Genomic DNA, 21,916 nt, shown 5'->3' with positions numbered 1-21,916 from the left:
TTTATTTGATGATAGGATTCCAAAATTTTACATACATAAATTTTTTATACTAAATATTAAAATCAGCATTATAATAGAGATCTTCTTTTAGAGGTCAAAGGTTCAAGTAAATATTTACAGATAATAGTTATCAATATTAAAGTTTTAACTCTTGGGCAGAGACAGACTATGTGAATTTCAGGTCATACCAGCTCAAAATCATCCTTGAATTCCGATGTGCATATTTCATGGTAACATTTAAATGTAAATAGGATACAAAGCAGCAAACATTTTCCTGTCTCACATCTGGTTCAACAAGTTTTGCCTAGAAATGTGGATAAAAATTGAACATTGTTTTACCAGCTGCCAGCAAAAAGGCTTGTCATGCCATTTGTTCAAATTATAGTACCCTTGAATTTGGTACCCAAGTGTGAATCATTAGAATAGCCAGTGAGGGCTGGGCGCGGTGGCTCACGCCTGTAATCCCAGCACTTTGGGAGGCCGAGATGGGTGGATCACTAGGTCAGGAGATCGAGACCGTCCTGGCTAACACGGTGAAACCCCCTCTCTACTAAAAATACAAAAAAATTAGCCGGGCGTAGTGGCGGGCGCCGTGGCGGGTGCCTGTAGTCCCAGCTACTTGTGAGGCTGAGGCAGGAGAATGGTGTGAACCCAGGAGGCAGAGCTTGCAGTGAGCCGAGATCGTGCCACTGCACTCCAGCCTGGGCGACAGAGCGAGACTCCATCTCAAAATGTCTATTAACTATAGTGATTTTATTAGAGATGATGATACCTGAATTTTGTTGTCTATTCAGTCAGTCCCAATGAAGAACAAATTTAATATCCACTCCCTCTTTTTTTGTTGCTATTAAAATTTTTTTTGTATACTGTAAAATTTTCTGTAATGCATTTATTTCCATAATTTTAAATCTCTCTCTAGTTTGAGGCTTATACAGGTGGTTATCTGTTTTCATGGAATAATTCATATTGATTTCTGTCCCTCATACTGTAACAGCATTGAGATTCATGTGTTCTTATGTTTGGTCTTACTTACATTGAAGAAAGACTCATTTATATTTTATTATAAGATAAAACCAGCAGACTACATGATTAGATATGAAAACTTTGATTAATAATCACTGACCTAAGTTCCAAGTAAAATTGGAGGATTAAATTATGTCACTACACCTCTTGAGTCTTTTAAATTTGTCTTTGTGTTTTTTCAACAAACTTTCAACTGGTAGAAAATACTGTGTAAATTCATACTAATATCTTGGAATCTCTAAATGCCAGAGTAGTCATTCAGGTTTTGGTGTGATTACAAGTCTAACATTTACACAGCTAACTTGATTTAAAGTGTACTAGTCTCTCCTTTCTTCATTTTCTCCTAACGACTGTTTCACTGTATATTGGAGCTCTTTGGCCTTTTATAATTACTGCATACTTTTCATCTTTACTTCAAAGCCAAATTTGCCTTCCATATTAATCTTTTCTTTAGTGGTCTATTTATAGTAGGATAGTTAAGAAAAAAATAGAGAATAAAAGAAAGAAATGACAGCATTATTAGCAAGAGCAATCTTGAAAATGTTCTATATAAAATGTTTAATATGTGCACATTGTATACCTTAGCAAATACATAGGTGGCCTGGTTGATGTCCTTTGGATTTCCTCAAGGAAATCATTGGTCATGATCAGTAGTTTTTTTTAAAAGCTGCCGAACTATTTTTTCAAAGGAAATCTCATCTGGAATCTCAATATTAAATAGGAGATGCTGTGTTTGCAGATTCAGGGTAGAGGTAAACATAGGATATGTCTCTGGTAGGCTAGAGCCTTAACTCAGCCACATACTTCCTTCCCTTCTCCTTCCCCTTTAATAACTTCTGGGGCACAACAGTCTTAAAATTAATTTTAGTCCTGTTACCCTTTTTCTTCTCCATCTGTAAATTCTTCTCTGGTTTAAAGGAGGTAAACTTGTTGCCTTCTTTACTATAATTATAATGCATTCGTTTGCTTTTTGGTTGGTTTAATGAAAAGACATTTTTGCCAATGGATTGTCCCGTACCTCCACACTGGGAAATTCTGCCTTAGGGGAAAAAATCTTCACGAAGTAATCTATATGTTAAACAACAAAACTAAGTAATCTGTATGTTAAACAACAAAACAACCTTAAATATCCTAAAGTGCATATCCAGTGAAGTATTTAACGAATGTTGTCTCAAATAAGTTTTGAAAATTTATTGTATCTTCCCACCTCATCCCTCTTTTGGAAATAGCCAGTGCATGTTAGCATTTTGATGATTCTGAGAAGCCTTGCAGTAAAGAAATCTAATTTTGTTTACCCCATTTAAACTCACCCCTTTTCACCCTCATTTAGAATATAGCCTTCTCAACCCACCATTGAACACTAGTTCCTTAGGATATACTTTAGAAAATGGTACAGAACCATTTTGAACTTTACATTTTGTTTTGTTTTCTAGCTAGAAAATGCTGTTTCCAATATAACTGTTTCAGAATTATAACATTTTGTATGGGTTTTTCCCCCCTATTTTTGCCTGTTCAAGAGTACCTAGTCAAGATTTAAGATGGAATTCGAATAGGATCCTGCCATGCTTAAAAAACTGTATAACATTAAAGTATTCTGAAAAATTATGTTTTCTTGACTTTTTTATATATAAATTAAGTTAGGAAGGATATGAATAAATTATTTGGAGATCTTTTATTTTAACGTAGACTTGGCGTTCTTTTGTTTTTGAGACGGAGTCTCGCTATGTCACCCAAACTGGAGTTCAGTGGTGTGATCTTGGCTCACTGCAACCCCTACCTCCTGTGTTCAAGCGATTCTTGCGCTTCAGCCTCCCGAGTAGCTGGCACTACAGGCAGGCACCACCATGCCCGGCTAATTTTTATATTTTTAGTAGAGACAGGGTTTCACCATGTTGCCCAGGCTGGTCTCGAACTCCTGACCTCATGTGATCTGCCCACCTCGGCCTCCCAAAGTGCTGAGATTGCAGGCATGAGTCACTGCACCTGGCCGATTTAGGGTTCTTTAATAAATATTAAAAGAATTTTTAATGTAGTGATATTTTTATTTCTAGGAAAACAGATTGATTATTGTTTGAGTTTGGTAATTTTGACAATGAAACAAAAGTAGTAAACTACCTACCCAAAATTGCTGGTATAGCAGTCTACCTCCCGAGTAGATGGCCAGTTAGGGTGGATTTCTTTAAGACTTCTGGTTTGTGAAATGAAAACATACTGGCATTTCATTGGACATACTGAGTTTTATTTATAAACACTAAAATTCTGAAATATTTTTGTATAGTAGATTCATTTAGTTAGTTCTTGATATAGGATATCATAGAAAAAATAAAGAGCATTTAGGTCTTAGAATTATACAGAACTGAATTTAATTTGAATCCTGGCTCTGCCACACTGGTAGTGTTACCTTGAGTAAGTTACTTAATATTCATTCATGTATTTATCAAGTAATAACTGTATGCTAGGAGTGGGGTAAGAGGGTGAGGTAGGGAGAAGATGTAACATCTGTTTTTAAAGAATTCAGAGGCTATGAACATTTGGTCCAATTTCTCTGAATCTGTTATCTTGTTGGCAAAATGGAGGTGAGAGAACTTTAAATACTCAAGATGGTACTTAGAGGAACAATATGTGTTCAATAAGAATTAGGCTGTGTATTGTTATTCATATATTTAATTGTAGGCCCACTCAGAGACATAAAAATACGGATTAAATCCCCTCCTTGTTGGGGGACCATGATGCTTTTAAGAGATTTATTTTAAGTTGTTTAGTAAGATTCATTCATTCATTCAGTCAAATATTAATGGAGCTCTTATGAAGTTCAGGAATTTTTCTGGCACCAGAGGTGCTTACCAAGTTTCTAGAATTTGAGGGCCTGGTGCCATTGCCTGTGCTTTTGCTCTTGGTTTTAATTTTTGACTAAGCAGGAAAGTTTGTCAAACTCCAGAAAAATTACTTGTATTAGTCTAATGAAAATACTTGCTATCTGTTATAGGAACACACATGTCATTTGGAACCAGAGCCACCATCTAGAGCAGGGATCTGTTAACTTTTTTTGTAAAAGGCCAGATGTTTGCGACTTTATGGGCCATTCCAACTCTGTTGCAGCTACTCAGCTCTGCCGTTGTAATGTAAAAGCAGCTATAGACAATACCTAAATGAAAGAGTGTGACTGTGTTCCAATAAAATTTTATTAGGAATACTGAAACTTGAATTTCTTGTAATTCTCACACCACAAAGTATTGTTTTGAATTTTTTAAATTTCAAACATTTAAAAGTGTGAAAGCTATGGTTCGATCATACAAAACAGGTGACCAAACTGATTAGGCCCATAGGCCATAGTTTACTGATCCGTTATCTAGGGCATAATCTGTGAATTGGCTATAATTGTTGGGTAATAATTGCCAGGCATTTACGTGAATGGTCCTTTTTAGTAGGGATTATGTATATCAGGGTTTGTGTTCTGCCCCTTTTTTCTCATCCAGGTTTACTTTTATACACTAAGTATGTTTGAGTAGTAGGAAACTAAGGAAAAACTTCATAGGAAAAAACTCATAGGAAACACTAAGGTGATTTTTTCCCCCTCATCCAGTTAAGCATTTGAAGGTCATCTTTTAAAGGCTAATTACTCTAGGATTTTTCATCCACTTCATGTCAAATTCTGTAACTGAATATCAGAAAATATGTACAAGGTCTTCTCTACTTGGAATTTTAAAATTTATACAATAGGAAATTTTATCTTTTAAATAAATTGTGTGTAAATAACAGTATATTAACATCTCTTGAGCACTACTGAATGCTATTTTTTTGGTCTCGAAACATGGTTTTATATTGACTTGATAATTTTGTATATTAAAACTGTCATTTAAAAATCTGTTATCTTGTTTTCTGTAGACACCAGAGAAGAAACAATCGGAATCATCCAGGGGAAGAAAGAGAAAAGCAGAAAACCAGAATGAAAGTAGTCAGGGTAAGCACATAACATCTTCCTTCAGAGCCTAGTGGACACTTAAAATTAATTGTTTTAATTTTTAACCAATTAATATTCTAATTGTAAAATAATATGAAGTTGTAAATCTTGGTGTGTGCACAGGTAGTTAGTATATAATGATTGCTTTTAGGCTTTTCAGCATTTCCCTTATTGTTTTCATTTGGGTCCTGAAAGACAAGTATCATGTCCAAATCTGGCAAGCATTAACTTACGACTTTTCATTTTTCATTCTTTATATGTATTGTATTGAAATGGCTTGTTTTTGAATTAAAAACTTCAATCTCACTTTAACAGAACTACTCAAACTTTTCCCATTTATTTAAAAAAAAGGCTATCAAAATAATTATGAGAGACTCCAGTTAAAGTACTATCTGTTTTTCTTTCCATCCTTTCTTGCATACCTACCTTTTGTGATATGAACTGAGAAAATTATTTTCGTTTAACTAAATATCTTATAATGAATAGAAAAATAGTATTGTCATTTAATTTGAGCACTCAAAATTAAATATAATAAATTGGGCTCTTAAATTGTGTATAATGATGACTTTATACATAATGTTACGTGTGTTGGAGCCAATCTTTAGCCATAAGATCTATGGCTGTGACCCATGACTTAACTGGTGTATATAGGGCACTGGAAGCAAGGAATATAGTTGCAGTAACTGTCTTTATGGAAGGAAGAGGTAAGTCATTTTAGTGCCTTTTCTGAGGTGTATTGTATTTTGTATCTCAGTTTACACTGAGCTCCTTTTTGGTCTTAGTGTAGCTCCCCCAAGTTGTAGTTAGTGGACTTGGAGCTTTATTTATTGTAAAGATATAAACTCAGAAACAAACCCCCAAATAAGATGAGGCTTCTGGATTAGTTGAACCATGTTTTTTTCCTTTGTGGTCTGCCATCTGCAGAATTGTCTGATTATCTTTGTTTTTAGGATGGTTGCCTAAATTGTTTCTTCTTGTTTCACCTTCCTCACTTATATTTGCTTTAGTCTGGCTTTCAGTGTTTTTCTCCCCTTCCTTTGGAGTAAACTTGACTTCAAGTCCAAAGCAGACCTCTCCTCTCATCTTCTGCAGGGTTCCCCACCCTCCCGGTCTTCCAGTCCTTGGCCTATTGGGAACCGGGTCGTACAGCAGGAGGTGAGCAGTGGGCCAGTGAGCATTACCGCCTGAGCTCTGCCTCCTGTCAGATCAGTGGCAGCGTTAGATTCTTATAGGAGTGTGAACCCTATTGTGAACTGCATATGCAAGGGATCCAGGTTATGCACTCCCTTATGAGAATCTAATGCCCGATGATCTGAGGTGGAACAGTTTCATCCCAAAACCATCTTCCCTACTCCCCGCAGTCTGTGGATAAATTGTCTTCCACAAAACTGGTCTCTGGTGCCAAAAAGGTGGGGAACTACTGATCTTATGGACTAGATTGGTCATATGTCCATTCCAAAACTAGTTATGACCAACAGAGATACTATTGCCTTAAAAAAAATCAGGCCATCTCTAGGTGGATAGTGTCAGAAATTTGAAAAAAAGAAAAAAATCAGGGCCATCTTTGAACCTGGAAATGGAGTTAAGTTCTTAAACACACAGCCTGTATGGAGAAGGGATGATACTTGAACAAAATTGGATTTCTAATAAGAAGGTGAGAAGGGGACCTGGAAGTGGAAGTTGTATAGGAGTCAGCTTCCTCTGAAGTTACATGTGCCATGTAGGGTGAAGGGTGTTAACAGAACAAAATTTTCATTCAGTTAAGGAAAGAGAATTGGGGAAATAGCTTCTGGAGTAGGCAACCAAAACCATCTGTCTTCATTAAAATATAGTACCTCTTTACAATCTACAGAGAAATTATTATGGACAGAAGGGAAGTCCCTTTAGTATAAGACCTTTACAGTCATCTCTGACCTCTAAATAAATCTGTGCAGAACTAATGTTCAAAATTTCCAGATAGCATTGGTAGTCCTGAATACTTGTTTAGTTTTTAAAAATTCCCCCCACCTTGTTCCAAGAAGGAATTTAAAGTTGTTAAACTTTTAAGAATACTGTTTTTCATCTTAGTAATGCCTGGCACATAGTAACCACTTAAGAAATATTTGTTAAATAAAATAAATGAATCATGAAATAAGTCAGCATTGAATTAATAAATATATGTATGTTTATATTAAGCAAAGCTTTTGACTTTGTGATATCACTAGTTGTAACTTGAAGAAATCGTGTATTCTGTATAGTTCCAGTCAAGGATGGTTACTTCTCCCCCAAGAAAGCATCTCTAAACACTATATTTCTTAGCAAGTTCTTAATCTAAAACTTATAGGACTGATGAAGAATCCATTTTAGAGCAAAATATTTAAAAAATAGTGTGATCTCCAATGAGTTGGTTCACTTTGTCAGTATGGTCATATATGAGCAATATTTACAATCTAGTTTTTAAAAAACATTGTATTTAATTTGGGAATGCTTTTTAGAAAATCAAAATACATTTTACAAAATAACATTCCTGTTGAAGTGTGTTACTGTCAGTTTGACAGGAATCATGTTACGGTTTGTATAACTAAAGCTGTTTTATTATTATTTACAAGTAAAGGTTAGTTTGTCAGTGATGCAGTCGCTACTTTTTTATTTACTGATTTGCTTTTCCAAAATTAGTAGTTATTAAGCAGTATTAATAATGTAGTTTTAAAACAGGACATCACTTACATCATTTATTTGTATGATTCTCCAGTAACTGGAACTTTTAAAAATTGGCATGTCTCTGTTGAAATGTCATTTGATTTTCATATTTGTGAAATCGATAGCTGATGTCCTGTGGACTCTTAATATTTTTTTGATGCCCATCACTACCCTACTAACATCATGCCCTTCTTATATTTTAGGAAAAAGTATTGGGGGACGTGGCCACAAAATTAGCGACTATTTTGAAGTAAGTTCATTGAGGATTGTCTCCAGTTCCTAATTCAGTACTATTCTGCTGTGAGCTAGAAATAATTTCTTAGAAGCACGAAGTCAGCTTTTGATTACTTACTTGATTAGAGCAGAGCTTTATTACTATGTGATACCTTTCTAGGAAAATTAGATTTACATTTACATTGGGATGCCATATCCTTTTTTTCTAAATACTTTCTCACATAGTTGTTTATAATAACCTGTAAAATAGGCAAAATACGTATTAGTGTTTCAGTTTACAGATGATGAAACTGAAGACCAGAAATGTAAAGTAGCCTACATCGTAATTTTTTGAATTTTTGCAGTCAGACCGTGGCAGCAGTGACCTTGAGCAATAATAGAACACTAGGCATAAATGGGTTAACCCATTTAAGGCAGAGTCTGAATTGAAGAGTAAAGAATAGAAGTTAAAGTTCACTGGCTCTCTAATTCAGAATTCTTTCTGCTATCAATACAGACTTCATCACATTACAGCAACATTTGAGCCCTGTGGATGGAGATTAAGTATTTGATAGAGGCTTGAATCTAAGAGTATGTGAAAACAATAAATTTAGATTCTTACCCAATCTGGAATGTCGCCTTACTTCTATATAGAAACACTTTTGGCTACCGTTTTAAATTAGAAAATTTTTAAGTGTAATTATTAAAACAACAAACATGGTCTACTCAATTGAAAAATATTTATGTTTACTTGAGAGAGCAGAATTGGCTGATTAAGGAAAGGGCTGATTTTTTTTCCACCACTGCTTTCTTTCTTGGGTTCGTAAAATCTAAAGTAAAGCAGTTGCTGACCATGAGATACCTGATGCTCTTTGGTTGAGGTCAGTCACTTACTGATATCATTAATTAAGAACCTTTGCCAAAGGTACGATGAATTCAAATCAACAAATGTCTCTTGAATGCCTACTATGTGCTAAATTTTATGCTAGGCTCTATTGATAAAATAAATAAGGCAAAATCCCTAGGTTGCAGGAAGTTGTTTAATGAACATGCTAGGAAGTCCCTATCTGTGCTGTTCATGTAAGTAAAGTAATTAAACAAGAAATGATGAAATGGACAATAATCTACACCCCCAGAGAAACTTTGCAGCAGCAAGTTATTTTCTTTTCCCATCCTTCGTATGTAAACTTGAAATAGGAGAAAAGATAGCTATGGAACAGATGAGTTGGCTTCTCTTCATATGCAGCTAAGTCATGCGCTTTGTACAGAAGAATTGATTTTTTTAAAGATTTTGTGCTGTTAGAGGGAAGGGACCTATTATAATTCTTTTTATGTAGTGCCGTGAACACTTGGATATCTTGAGAATGATAGTCTGTTTAAAATAGTTGATTATGTTCACTAAGGTCTATGTGTAAATATTTTGAAATTTCTTGGGATTAGGGACTATATGGCTCAATAAACATTTGTAGGGGACCTGTGCTAAGATTTGGGGGGAAAACAAAATATGTTTATTGCTTTGGAGGAATTTATTTGTCTTTGAGTTGACCAAAATAACAGACTATAGTCAGAACATAGAGTAATAAGGATCTTTATAAAACAGTCTTGTCATGTTCTTGTGATCAGTAGTCTCTCAGTCTTTTAGGACTTGGCTGACCTTAGTGGTTTTTTTTGTTCTGGACCCATTTAAATGACTACTTATTTTAAAATTAGGTATATTTAGATTAATTCTTAATGTCATATCTGAAATAACTGTCTGAGCCTGCTTTAGTAAATAATAATGTTTCCTTTTTCTTTTACTCAGTACCAGGGTGGAAATGGCTCAAGTCCAGTAAGAGGCATACCTCCTGCAATCCGTTCTCCTCAAAATTCACATTCACATTCCACTCCTTCCTCATCTGTAAGTCATCTTTCAAGTTTTTCATGGGTAGTCTTTGGGAGGTTATGTACATTGAATAAGTTTTATAATTTGTTGTTTTTTATTGAGAACTTCTATATAAATAAGTTAGCATTTATCTTTTAATACATTATTTCTGTGACATGAATTAAATCCTTTTAAATTATCTGGTGCTATTGGAATTTTATTTCTGGAAGTGAGCCTCTTAAAGATTTTCTGAATTAATTATATCCAAGAAGCATTGTTTATGTTAAAAGAATGCCTGTTGAGTCTGTGGGACTAACATGAGTACTCTTGTATCAGTCTGTATTCAGTTGTTGATTCCTAATTTATAACTTTCTTAACAATTGAATTTCTTAACCACTAAAATGATAGCATAATTCCTTTCTGGGAATCCTTAAGAAAAAGGCAGGGTATGTAGTTCAGTATAGGAAAAGAATCATGGACTTAAAATTATCTTAAACTTTTTGTTTTTTTCATAACATTTTAGATATAGTTCTTTTATATGCATTGTTTTGCATATAGGATTTCATTTTTAAATTTACTTTCATTGTGTGAAAGTTCAATATCTAACTAGAAAAGCAATATTGATTTTCAGTAATTTAAAGAGGAATTAAAGATTTTTAAAAATCAGAGTTTCACTTATTTATTCAAACACCTTGTTTTTATTTCTTGTGTCCCCTTCTTGTCCTTGTCTTTAGACATACTTGGTTTTGTCTTACTCATTTTGTACCTTTCAGGATATCACATTGCCGTGTATAAAATAAGGCATAAGATTCAACAGTAACTAAGAGTTGTAGTGATAGCGTTGATACAATGTTATAATCTGCTTTCAGTGAGTGTGTTTTTGAACTAGTGACCAGATAAACTATGAAATTCATTAATAAATTGATATTAAACTACATATGGGCATGTATTGTCCCTAGTAAGTTTGTTTTTTCAACTATCATAATCATTGTTTAATATTTTTCAGAATAATTTATTTGGCCTTTTTTTTTTTAACTGTATGAAAGCATTAAGATTTATTTTATGGCACTAGAATGTAAGCTCTATGAGAGCAGGGAATATATTGTTGTATTTCTCACTGGGTCTTATGTAGGAGGTACTTAATGAATGCTTGTTGAATAAATGGTGATTAAAGGTTTTTAAAAGTCAATTATGTTTCAATTTAGGTATTATTCTGATAGAAACTTCTTCAGAAATGTTAAGTAATTGTTGCTAAGTAGAAACCTGTTTTGTTTCGTTTTTGTTTTGTTTTTGCTATTATAAAAATTTTAATAATTTCTTTAGGTTCGACCGAATAGCCCTTCTCCTACTGCATTAGCATTTGGGGACCACCCTATTGTACAACCAAAGCAGTTATCCTTTAAAATTATTCAGGTAAACAAACGATAATTAAAATGTTTTTTTCTATGGCTTCTAAGAAACCATTGACTAACTTACTAACAACTAAGATGTCTGTTTTATATGTAGTCATAAAGCAGAATTACACATCAAGAAAGATAACTTACTAAACAAAAACAACAGAATTTGTAGGAAGGAGTAAGAAACTGAAACACACAATTTAGTATCAGCTTTTTAAACAACCGTAACATGTCAGTTCTGTTTACTGATTCTTTCTGAACTTAATTTCCAAGTATATGTAATTGATATTTTGTGACTGCTGTATTTTTTATAAGTGGACATTAAAGCCGCTCATTTGACTGTCTTTATTAAATACATATATGTGACAAATTATAAACATTATTTGAATTATTTGTATATTTTCTACACTTATTTAGTTTCATGAATTTTGAGCACTAAGTTTTTCGTTTTAATTTTTTACATGTGACAGTTCTGAATGGCACTTTATCAGACTGGGGTTTGGGAGAGTAGATCTTACTCTTTAACCTCAGCTTGCCAGTTTATTTCTATTAGACTTTATTTGTGAGGTCATATCCAAACTGTTGTGCATGTATCAAAACCTCTTTCTTTGGATGATCCTGAGGCTAGGATTACAAGTACATTCCTTTCAGCCACTGAGTAGATCATGAAAGGTTTTGCTGCATGAGATGTTGGTCAAAGGACATAAAATTTTAGTTAGAAAGTAAGTTCAAGGGAACTATTATACATCATAGGGGCTACAGTTAAAAAGAATATTTTGTGTATATGAAAATTGCTAAGAGAGTAGATTTTATTCACACCACAAAAAAAAGATATGTGTTAAATAACTTGATTTAGCCATTCCACAATGTATACATATATCAAAACATCATGTTGTGTACCATAAATAGATAGGTTTTTACTTATCAATTTAAAAAAGGTTTTGCAAAATTCAAAAAAATCAACTAGAGGAACGTATAGCACAAAGCAGTGGATATATTGAATTATAATAAGGAACATCAGTATTCTAAGTAATTGACCTTTCTAGATGTTTCTTGCTAAGTCTATAGCATTTATACACTTGAAGTTATTAAAACTGCACTAAAACTTTTTGAGATTCACTTTACATATACACACAAATATGTTTTTCTTTACCTTTTGAACTGGGAGTAAAATCTAGTTTTATGTTTGCTTGAAACAACGTATATAATGGAGATAATAAAATAACTTTTTTTCATTTAGACTGATCTCACAATGCTGAAATTAGCAGCATTAGAAAGTAATAAAATCCAGGACCTGGAAAAGAAAGAGGGACGTATAGATGATTTGCTCAGGGTAAGTAATGAGTCATAGAGGGGAAAAAAATTGAATAAATTATTTGGCAACAGTCAAACTGTTTAGAAAATACTTAGCATTGTAAAAAAATCTGTAGCTAGGCCAGGCGCGGTGGCTCATGCCTGTAATCCCAGCACTTTGGGAGGTCGAGGCGGGCGGATCACAAGATCAAGAGATCAAGAGCATCCTGGCCAACATGGTGAAACCCCGTCTCTACTAAAAATACAAAAATTGGCTGGGAGTGTGGTGCGTGCCTGTAGTCCCAGCTACTTGGGAGGCTGAGGCAGCAGAAATGCTTGAACCCAGGAGGCGGAGATTGAAGTGAGCTGAGATCGCGCCACTGTACTCCAGCCTGGTGACAGAGTGAGACTCTGTCTCAGAAAAAAAAAAAAATTCTGTAGCTAGAACTCAATAAGCTTTTTCTGTTAGTTTAAGTACATGATTGAAAATACCAATTTTAAAGTGAAATATTTTATTAGATCTTCAATAAATTGGGAATTGAGAAACTGTTGGAGAACTGGAAGTTAATAACATTTATATGACCAACTACCATGACACAAATAGCCATTTCATGTTAAAGTTTATTGATTTTATTATATGCCTGACATCTGATACCGATACGATGAAGTAACTGCTGCAGTTCTGTAGGATTTTTAATGGAAACTTTATTTAAAAATACATCTAGAAGTATACTTAACAATGTAAGGGTTTAAAGCAGCAGTTATTAACCCCTTGATGCTCCTTAGACTCACCAGTTGGGAAGGGTGAAAGTACTAATGCCTGAACTCTACTCTGAGGGGTTCTGATCAAGTTGATGACGATGTAGGTCTTGGACATTGGTAGTTTTAAAGGCTCTCCCAGATAATTCTAATTTAAGCCAGCATTGAGAACTACTGGTATAGAAACTCGATAAAACCAACACCTGTGATCCTACTGTATTTGACAGTGTCTTTTAACAGCATATTATTTCAGTTGGTTTTTGAACGTTAAGTGAAATTTTCCAGTATGGACCCTTTTGCCCAGCTTGTTTTCAATGAATGTTATATGTCAGAGAGTCATCCACTTTGATGAGTATAACTGTAGTTTGTTCATTTCACTGCAATATTGTAAGGTGTTACAAGTATACCATAATTTCTGTATCTTTTCTGCTTTTAGTTGACATTTTATTTCTACTTTTTCTAATATAAGCAGTTCTAAGAACATTCTTTGTACATGTCTTCAGGGCAAATATGAAAGAATTTTTCTATGGTATATGTTTAGGAAAGACATAGCCAGAATACAGGGCATACACATTTTCCATTTTACTGTATAATACCAGTTATTTCTCAAGGTTTTTTGGTCTGGTCTTTCTTTTTTCCCCCCTAAGTGACAGGGTCTCACTCTGTCACCCAGGCTAGAGCACAGTGGGGGATCATAGCTCACTGTAGCCTCAAACTCCCGGGTTTAAGCAATATTTCTACCTCAGGCTCCCAAGTAGCTAGGACTACAGGCTTGTGCCATCATGCCGGACTGATTTTTTTTATTTTTTGTAGAGCTGGGAGTCTACAGGCTGGTATTGAACTCCTGGCCTCAAGTGATCCTCCCACCTTGGCCTCCCAAAGTGCTGGGACTATAAGCATGAGCCACCGTGCTCAGCTGATCTTTCAATATAAATTATTGGTCTTACTGAAATTGGTTTTGGGTATGGCATGATATAGGGTTTCATTTCAATTTCTTTCTATATGGATAACCAGTTGTTCATCCCCATTTAATTAAAAGCTAATTCTTATACTGCCAGCTCTATCATCATAAAATCTTGTTTCCAGTATACAAGTGGATGTATTTCTGTGTTCTGTATCATGTTTCCTTGTTCTGTTTGTGTGTCTACACAAGTACTGCAGCATCTTTTTATCATTGTTGATAAAACAATTTTGTCAGTTGTTTTTGGCTGTTAGTAACAGTGAACATAAATAACAGTACTTCAGATGAGATAGAAGCTTATTTTTCAAGAGAAGAACAGAAGTGGGCAGCTCAGATATTATTACTATTCAGTATCATAAGGGACCTTGTCATTGTTAATTCATGGCTTATATCTCAAAGGTCACATCAAGGTTCAATATATCTATTAGGGTCACAATTATATCTGCGTTCTAAGCAGATAACAGGAGGGAGGATGGGAGCAGAGAACACAAAGCACAATTCTGTGTGCAGCCTTCTTGGATATCTCATTGAACAACTTCTGCTTGCATCTCATTAACCATCCTTCGCTGCAAGGGAAGCTGGGAACTGTAGTCTTTTGGCTAGGCAGATAGCAATCCAGGATAAAACATTGAATTTCCATTATTAAGGAAGGAGGAGGCTTGGGTGATCATAGTTATGTAGCTTTATGTTAAGTCATGATATGTGGTTAAACAGATATCCTCTTCTTCATTTTGGCTATTTTTGGCCCTTCACAGTCTTAGAGAAATTTTAGAATCAGGTTTCAAGTTGGATATGCATCATACACACACAGTGTTGAGATTTTGTTTGAATTGCTGAGGGTCTATTGGTGCTAAATTCTGTTTCCTCTTCCTTGAAAAACAATTGTGTTGGGTATCTAATTTTAGGTTGGCAATTGTTTTCTCTCAGCACTTTCAAGATATTGTGCCCTTGTCTTGTGGATTCCACTATGGTTGGCCTAGACTTTTGATTCTCAAAGTGGGATCTTCAGACCAGGAGCATCAGTATTGCTGGAGAACTTATTAGAAACGGAAATTTTCAGATCCTTCCTGAGACCTGATTCAGAAGCTCTGAGAATGGTTCCCAGTAATCTGTTGTAACAAGCCCTGTAGGTTATTCTCTTGCCACTGTACTAATCAGACTCATCTTTTGATGTTAGAGGGAGGCCTCTTCTCTGAGCATATGGCCACCTACAAAGTGAAGAGAATTAGTATCCTATTGCTAAGGAAGAAAGGTGAGGACAATTGTTGGGTAGGCAGCTTGTGTATGTCATTTATAAGTTCAGTGGAGAAAATATTTTGTTAGTTATAAGAGATAGAGGAAAACTCACATTTATTTTTAAGTGATAGACACTTTATATACCATATTTTAGTTATATTTTTAACAAAGTGAGGTAGATTGTGTTGCTTCTATTTAGAAATAAAGCTGAACTAAAGTTCTTATAACTTAGCCAAAGTTAACCTTAGAGTATGGATTTGAATGTATGGATATGGATACAAATTTCCCTGTGTGTACTTTCCACTGCACACTTAAGTAACATTTAACAGTATTATCTCATGGTTAAGTAGGTTTTTTTTTTTCTTGTATCATACTCAGATATTTAATATTATTAGTCCTATCTGTATATAATTTAGTTAGAACATTAAAACTATTTCTAAGCTTTTCATATTCCCCAGTCTAGACCTCTTGCATTTTCTACTTATGTCATAGGCTAACTGTGATCTCAGACGGCAAATAGATGAACAACAAAAATTACTTGAAAAATACAAAGAACGATTAAATAAGTGCATATCAATGAGCAAGAAACTTCTTATTGAAAAGGTAGGCCAAAAGTTGAGTAAATTTTCGCTTTCCCTTCGTTAGCCCCTTTTGCTTTGTATGCTTTTATAAATTAATGAATAAAATTGAGTGATGATTTTTTTTTCTCCTCTTTTCAGAGTACACAAGAAAAATTGTCAAGCAGAGAGAAGAGTATGCAAGATCGATTACGCCTTGGGCACTTTACAACAGTTAGACATGGCGCTTCATTTACTGAACAATGGACGGATGGTTTTGCATTTCAGAATCTTGTGAAGTTAGTAATTCTTAACATTTAAAAGTTTTTAGTATTCATTTGGGTTTTCATTACTTTAAAAGATTATAGATTTGTAATTATGCTCTCCAGTTCCTCACTACTCTGAAATCATAGAATTTAGTACATTTGAAAGGGATATGAAACCAAGAGTATTACAGTTTTAGCTTAGTAATTTCTTGATTAATTAGCAGTCATCTATAGAATGTAATATGTTATTCTAATTCTGACTTTCCGAAATATTAATTGAACCTTTAGCTTTACAGATGATGTTTTGAGAGGGAAATTGTTGAAAATTTAATTTTCACTGGAAGATTTGTGTGTGTGTTTATCTCCTAGGATTTTCCTACTTAGTTTTTTCCCATTCCCCAATCCTTATGTGTTAATATTCAGCACTTGCCTGCTCTCTATTCCTAAGGAAAAAAACTTCTCTTTTGCCTCAGATATAGTAACTGATTTATCAGTTAAACTGAACATGTGGCTTTAGCGTTTCTGAGGTAAACTCTATTTATTATTTACTTAATTTCAACTTTTATTTTAGATTCAGGGAATATATGTGCAGGTTGTTACAGGGGTATATTACATGATACTGAGGTTCGGGGTACAATTGAACCCACCACTCAGGTAGTGAGCATAGTACCCAGTAGTTTTTCAGTCCTTGCCCCTGTCTCTGCCTCCTTCATCTTTGTAGCCCCCAGTTTCTATCATTCTCATCTTTATGTCCATGTGTCTCCAATGTTTAGCTCCCACTTATACATGAGAACATGCGGTATTTGGTTTTCTGTTGCTTTTCAGATCAAACTTTAAAACAGAGAAATTATAGTTACCATATTTTCTTGAGTTCAGATGGTGGTAGATAAGGATTTATTGGCTGTTTATGTGTTAAGGAGTGCTAAATATGCTACTCCGTTTTTGGTGGAAAATTTTTTTAAACCTGAAAATGGGGAGTAATGCCAGCATGAGCATCAGCTTTTCCAGAGTATCCAGTTATTTGAAATAGAGGCAGAACTTCTTTCACATGGTATCACACCAACATTGCTGTTCAAACACTGCCTCCTAGGACTTGCCACAGAATGGCCTTCTCTCTCAGCAGATTTATTCAACTTTTCTTCAACACAGCTGTGCTAGTTATAGCACAGTGAAACAAAGGATAATGTCCTTGTGATATTAGAGAGTTTGGGTTTCAATTCTGCAGATAATGGCACTTGTTAAAGGTTTACATATAGTGTACGTGATCGGAGTGATATCTACAGTGATAGTTGTAGAATAATAACTGATGGTAATGTGAAAATATTATTAGAAAGAGGATGAATGTTATTGGTAGTTAAGATGGAGGGGTATCCAGATGAAAGGTGATTAAAGCATGAACTAACATATCAACAGTAAAGTGGAAAGCAGGAGAAGATAATTTTTTAGTGTTTTATGAGCAAGAGGCTCTGCTACTAAACCCAGACCTGCAATTGTCCTGCAATGAATAAAAGAGACGGTTATATAATTAATATGAATGTTCTAAAATATAAATTCTACCAGTAGTTCCAATTTCTCCACTTAACTGTCAAAAAAGAGGCCAGGTGCAGTGGCTTATGCCTGTAATCCCAGCACTTTGGGAGGCTGAGTTGGGAGGATCACCTGAGGTTGAGAGTTTGATACCAGCCTGGCCAGCAGGGTGAAACCCTGTCTCTACTGAAAATACAAAAATTAGCCAGGCGTGGTGGTGTGCACCTATAATCCCAGCTACTCGGGAGGCTGAGGCATGAGAATTGCTTGAACTTGGGAGGTGGAGGCTGCAGTGAGCCGAGATCATGCCACTGCACTCCAGCCTGGGTGACAGATTGAGACTCTGTCTCAAAAAATAACGTCAAAAAAGAAAATAATTACTTGTATGTCCTGACTTTCACTAATAAGCATTTATTGAGGACCTACTGTGTGCATATCAAGCCGTTTATAATCAGTGATATAACCCAGAGTGGTTAGAAGATGAGAAGAGAAATAAATAAAAAGTAATAATACTAATCTCTAAACTGTATAGTCATCCCTGAGTAATCAGCTATTAATATCTATTCCAGTAATTCTTTACTTTCCATTAATATTTTAATCATTAGGATTATTACTGCTTATTTGCATTTTATACCATCTTGATTGTGCCCTAAAATAGCCTCAAGATTTACTTATTAAAAATTGAAATTTATTCCTGCTTCTAAATGAAAACCGGATTAAAGTCTTGTTCTCACTTTGCTATTCTTTAGATTTTTCTCTATTCTTTTAATCTTCTACCTAGGTTCTTCTTGATTTTTTTCATTCCTATCATATTCTGCTACTTTATCACTAAAACCGTAGGGAAGGGGTTGTGTGTAAGGTCAATTCTGCATTAGCAAAGTAGGAGCCCTTTAGTTGATGTCAGTGGTTGGGGAGAGGAGGGCATGAAATATTTGACTTGCTCTAAGTATTGTAACCATGTAGGGTTTGAAAATTTTTTTATTGGCATAGTGAGGTGACCTGAAAGAGAACATGGTTACTGTTAGAATAAGCTTAAGATGTTATATGATAAGTTGGTTTTAAAAAGCTTTACTTTTAACTACTTTATGCTCTGCTCAAACTGCTAAAATATCTAATCTACATTTTAATAATAGACATGGTATCTATTAGTTTTTAGAATTAGGGAGCTATTTGCAAAATTGTTTCAGTTTCTTGAATGGGAAGCATTTTATTTTTGTTACTTTCCCATTTTTCAGAGCCATGCTAATTTTTCTTGCTGTTTTCTTGTCTTTTTCCCCTTAAATTATCAAAAAAAATTTTCTCATAAATTTCTTATATTAAGGTTAATTTGTTTCATTTCAAAACACCAACTTCCCATTACCAATTTTTTTTTTTAACAAAAGTAGATTTAGAAAATAACTCTCTTCATATTAAATTCATATTTGCCTTTTGTAAATTTGTTTGCAAATACTGTGGTGAGGTGCATGTGTAACATGTACCCCATACTTTAATAGTTTGGGGGCTTGTTTTATCTCATTTCATTCAAGAAACATTTATTGAGCAAAAGTAAGTGATGATCACTATACTAGGTACTAGGGATACAGCAGTATAAATACTGTATAAATAGACACCATCTCTGTTCTTAGGGAGTGATGTCATCTAACTGGACACTTTCTGATGAACTATCTATAGGAATGATATTTATTAGAAAGAGTGAGGTGGGGAGATAGAAGGTCCCATGAAATTATATATGACAACACATCTTTCCCTAATCTAAGGGTTTAGAGAACACCTCACTTAAAAAAATTCTTTCAAATGAGACCTGAAGGATAAGTACAAGTTGGTTCACAAGAGTGGAACCAAAAGGTTACGAATGTATATTATATGGATTTTCATGTTTTTTATGCATTTTTTTTCCAGTTTTAGCCTTGAAAAGTAATGGAAGGTTAATATGGTTTTATTTGTTTATTTTTACACAGGCAACAAGAATGGGTGAATCAGCAAAGGGAAGATATTGAAAGGCAAAGGAAACTTCTAGCCAAACGCAAACCTCCCACAGCTAATAATTCTCAGGCACCCTCTACCAATTCTGAACCAAAACAAAGGAAAAACAAAGCAGTCAATGGAGCAGAGAATGATCCCTTTGTTAGACCAAATTTACCACAACTGTAAGCCTCCATTTAAAATTTTTCTTTTTTAAAATTATTGCCAGTGAGTGTGAATGTTACTAATGGATGTTATTTATAATTAATACTTAGATAGCAAAAATGATTAAGACCAGGAAGGAAGGCAGTATTGAAAATTTAGCTCTAAATTAATAGCCCCAAATATCTGAATTCTACCTTTTTAAGCAGAGATTTAACAATTCTCTTTTAAAACAGAGACTTAGGTAGCTAAGAGGTTACCAGAATTCACCCTTTCTTCTGTGTCTGAATCAGTTAGGAATCAATTAAAAGTTTTGGATTATTCTAATTCAAAGTTTCCATTCACATTCCTTTGTCTGAGATAATGAAGTAATGTAACTGCCATTTATGTTTTCTCAACCTGTGAAAGCAGTTCATTAGTGGGTTATAGGTATTGTTTTTCCCTTTCTGCTTTTCTTTGTTTTCTGGATTTTCTTTGTTAAGAAATTGTTCTTTATAATTTAAAGGACAAAGACATTTTTTAAAAGAAAATTTGGAAAATAGGACAAGAATAATAATATAGACCATGATCCCATTTCACAGAGAACACATATTGTTAAAATTTCAATATACAGATGTATCCAAACTTATATAAATTTTCTGTTCTAGAGGAACTTACGTAAACTCACGTGAGTAGAAAATACATAGGCCGGGCCCGGTGGCTCACACCTGTAATCCCAGCACTTTGGGAGGCCAAGGTGGGCGGATCACTTGAGGTCAGGAATTCGAGACCAGCTTGGCCAACATGGTGAAACCCCGTCTGTACTAAAAATACAAAAATTAGCCGGGCATGGTGTCAGGCACTTGTAATTCTGGCTACGCAGGAGGCTGAGGCAGGAGAATTGCCTGAACTCGAGAGGCGGAGGTTGCAGTGAGCCAAGATCGTGCCAGTGCACTTTAGCCTGGGGGACAAGAGTAAGACTGTCTCAAAAAAAAAAAAAAAAAAAAAAAAAAAAAAAAAAAAAAAAAAGAAAATACATATACCCTCTAATGTCTTGTATGTGATGTATTCTTTTCTCCTCTATTGAAAGATTGTCTGTCATCCATGCTTTGAATCCCATCCGCAACTGTATCAGGAACCTCTTCTGTTGATACCTCCTTTGTGCTCTGCTTGTTACTTCCCTTCAGAAAACATGTAAGCAAAACCATTAAAAAACTCTCCCTCAATTACAAATCCCTTTAGTCTCTATATTCTGTATGTCCTCTTCATAACTAGGCTTCTTCAAAGAGTTGCCTGTCCTTGTAGTCTCTTCTACCTTGTCTTCCAGTTCCCCTTTCTTAACTGAAATTGTTCTTAAGATTATCTTCCTGATGCTAAATGCTGTAACCTTTGGGTCTTTAACTTATGTGGCAGCACTGAATATTGTTAACTTATTTTTTTCCAAAAAGACTTTTAGTTTTGAAGACACTGAAGTTTCCATTTTAACTCATCCGGCTGCATCTTCTCAGTCTCTTTCTATGGGCATCATTTACTTACAATCTGTAAAATGTAGATGACTTTTAGGGATATGTCCTAGGCCATCACATTTCTCACTCTGCGTATTCTCCTTGAGTAGTATCTACTCTTAGGGTTTCGGTTACCATATATGTCCTGCTGACATCAAAATTACCATCTCCAGCCCACTTTTCTCTCTTGAGTATCAGATACTTCTGTCTCAATCTTGAATATCACATCCTGCTTAGTTGCTATCAGTACTTAAATGTCTCACAGGAACTTCTAATGCAGCCTGTTCAAAACTATATTTACTAAAAACAAACAAAACCTTGTATTTACTGTTATCTTTCCCATTCAGTCTGTCTTTACACACACATACCTTGCCCCTTTTCTGTGTTCTGTTAGTGAGTGGCACTACCATCCTCTCACATGTAAGAATTCTAGTTGTCACCTGTAACATTTTAAGTACAGATTTTGTTTATTTTTATTTTTTATTTTTTTGAAGAGATGGAGTCTCACCATGTTGTCCAGGCTTGTCTTGAACTCCTGGGCTCAAGCTGTCCTCTTTGCCTTGGCTTCCCAAAGT

At 34.7% G+C, this 21,916-nt stretch overlaps 1 protein-coding gene across 6 annotated transcripts in view; it reads left to right on the top strand.

Moving 5' to 3' along the window:
• The window catches only part of TLK1 (tousled like kinase 1), a 172,980-nt gene that overhangs the window by 98,047 nt on the left and 53,017 nt on the right, over positions 1 to 21,916 (top strand). For 3 of the 6 annotated variants that reach the window (XM_054549490.2, XM_063712866.1, XM_054549491.2), the window contains 7 exons: positions 4,909 to 4,984; positions 9,678 to 9,773; positions 11,061 to 11,150; positions 12,375 to 12,467; positions 15,876 to 15,986; positions 16,103 to 16,239; positions 19,692 to 19,880. In XM_054549490.2, coding sequence (XP_054405465.1) covers positions 4,970 to 4,984; positions 9,678 to 9,773; positions 11,061 to 11,150; positions 12,375 to 12,467; positions 15,876 to 15,986; positions 16,103 to 16,239; positions 19,692 to 19,880 — 731 coding nt within the window. In that variant the 5' untranslated portion in view covers positions 4,909 to 4,969. Of the gene's footprint in view, positions 1 to 4,908; positions 4,985 to 7,866; positions 7,914 to 9,677; positions 9,774 to 11,060; positions 11,151 to 12,374; positions 12,468 to 15,875; positions 15,987 to 16,102; positions 16,240 to 19,691; positions 19,881 to 21,916 lie in introns of all 6 variants that reach the window. The other 3 variants (XM_024243612.3, XM_054549489.2, XM_024243613.3) reach the window with 2 other exon arrangements.

The sequence above is a fragment of the Pongo abelii genome, chromosome 11 (assembly GCF_028885655.2).
Source record: "Pongo abelii isolate AG06213 chromosome 11, NHGRI_mPonAbe1-v2.0_pri, whole genome shotgun sequence".
Classification (NCBI taxonomy): domain Eukaryota; kingdom Metazoa; phylum Chordata; class Mammalia; order Primates; family Hominidae; genus Pongo; species Pongo abelii.
This window is presented reverse-complemented; position numbering and strand designations above follow the sequence as displayed.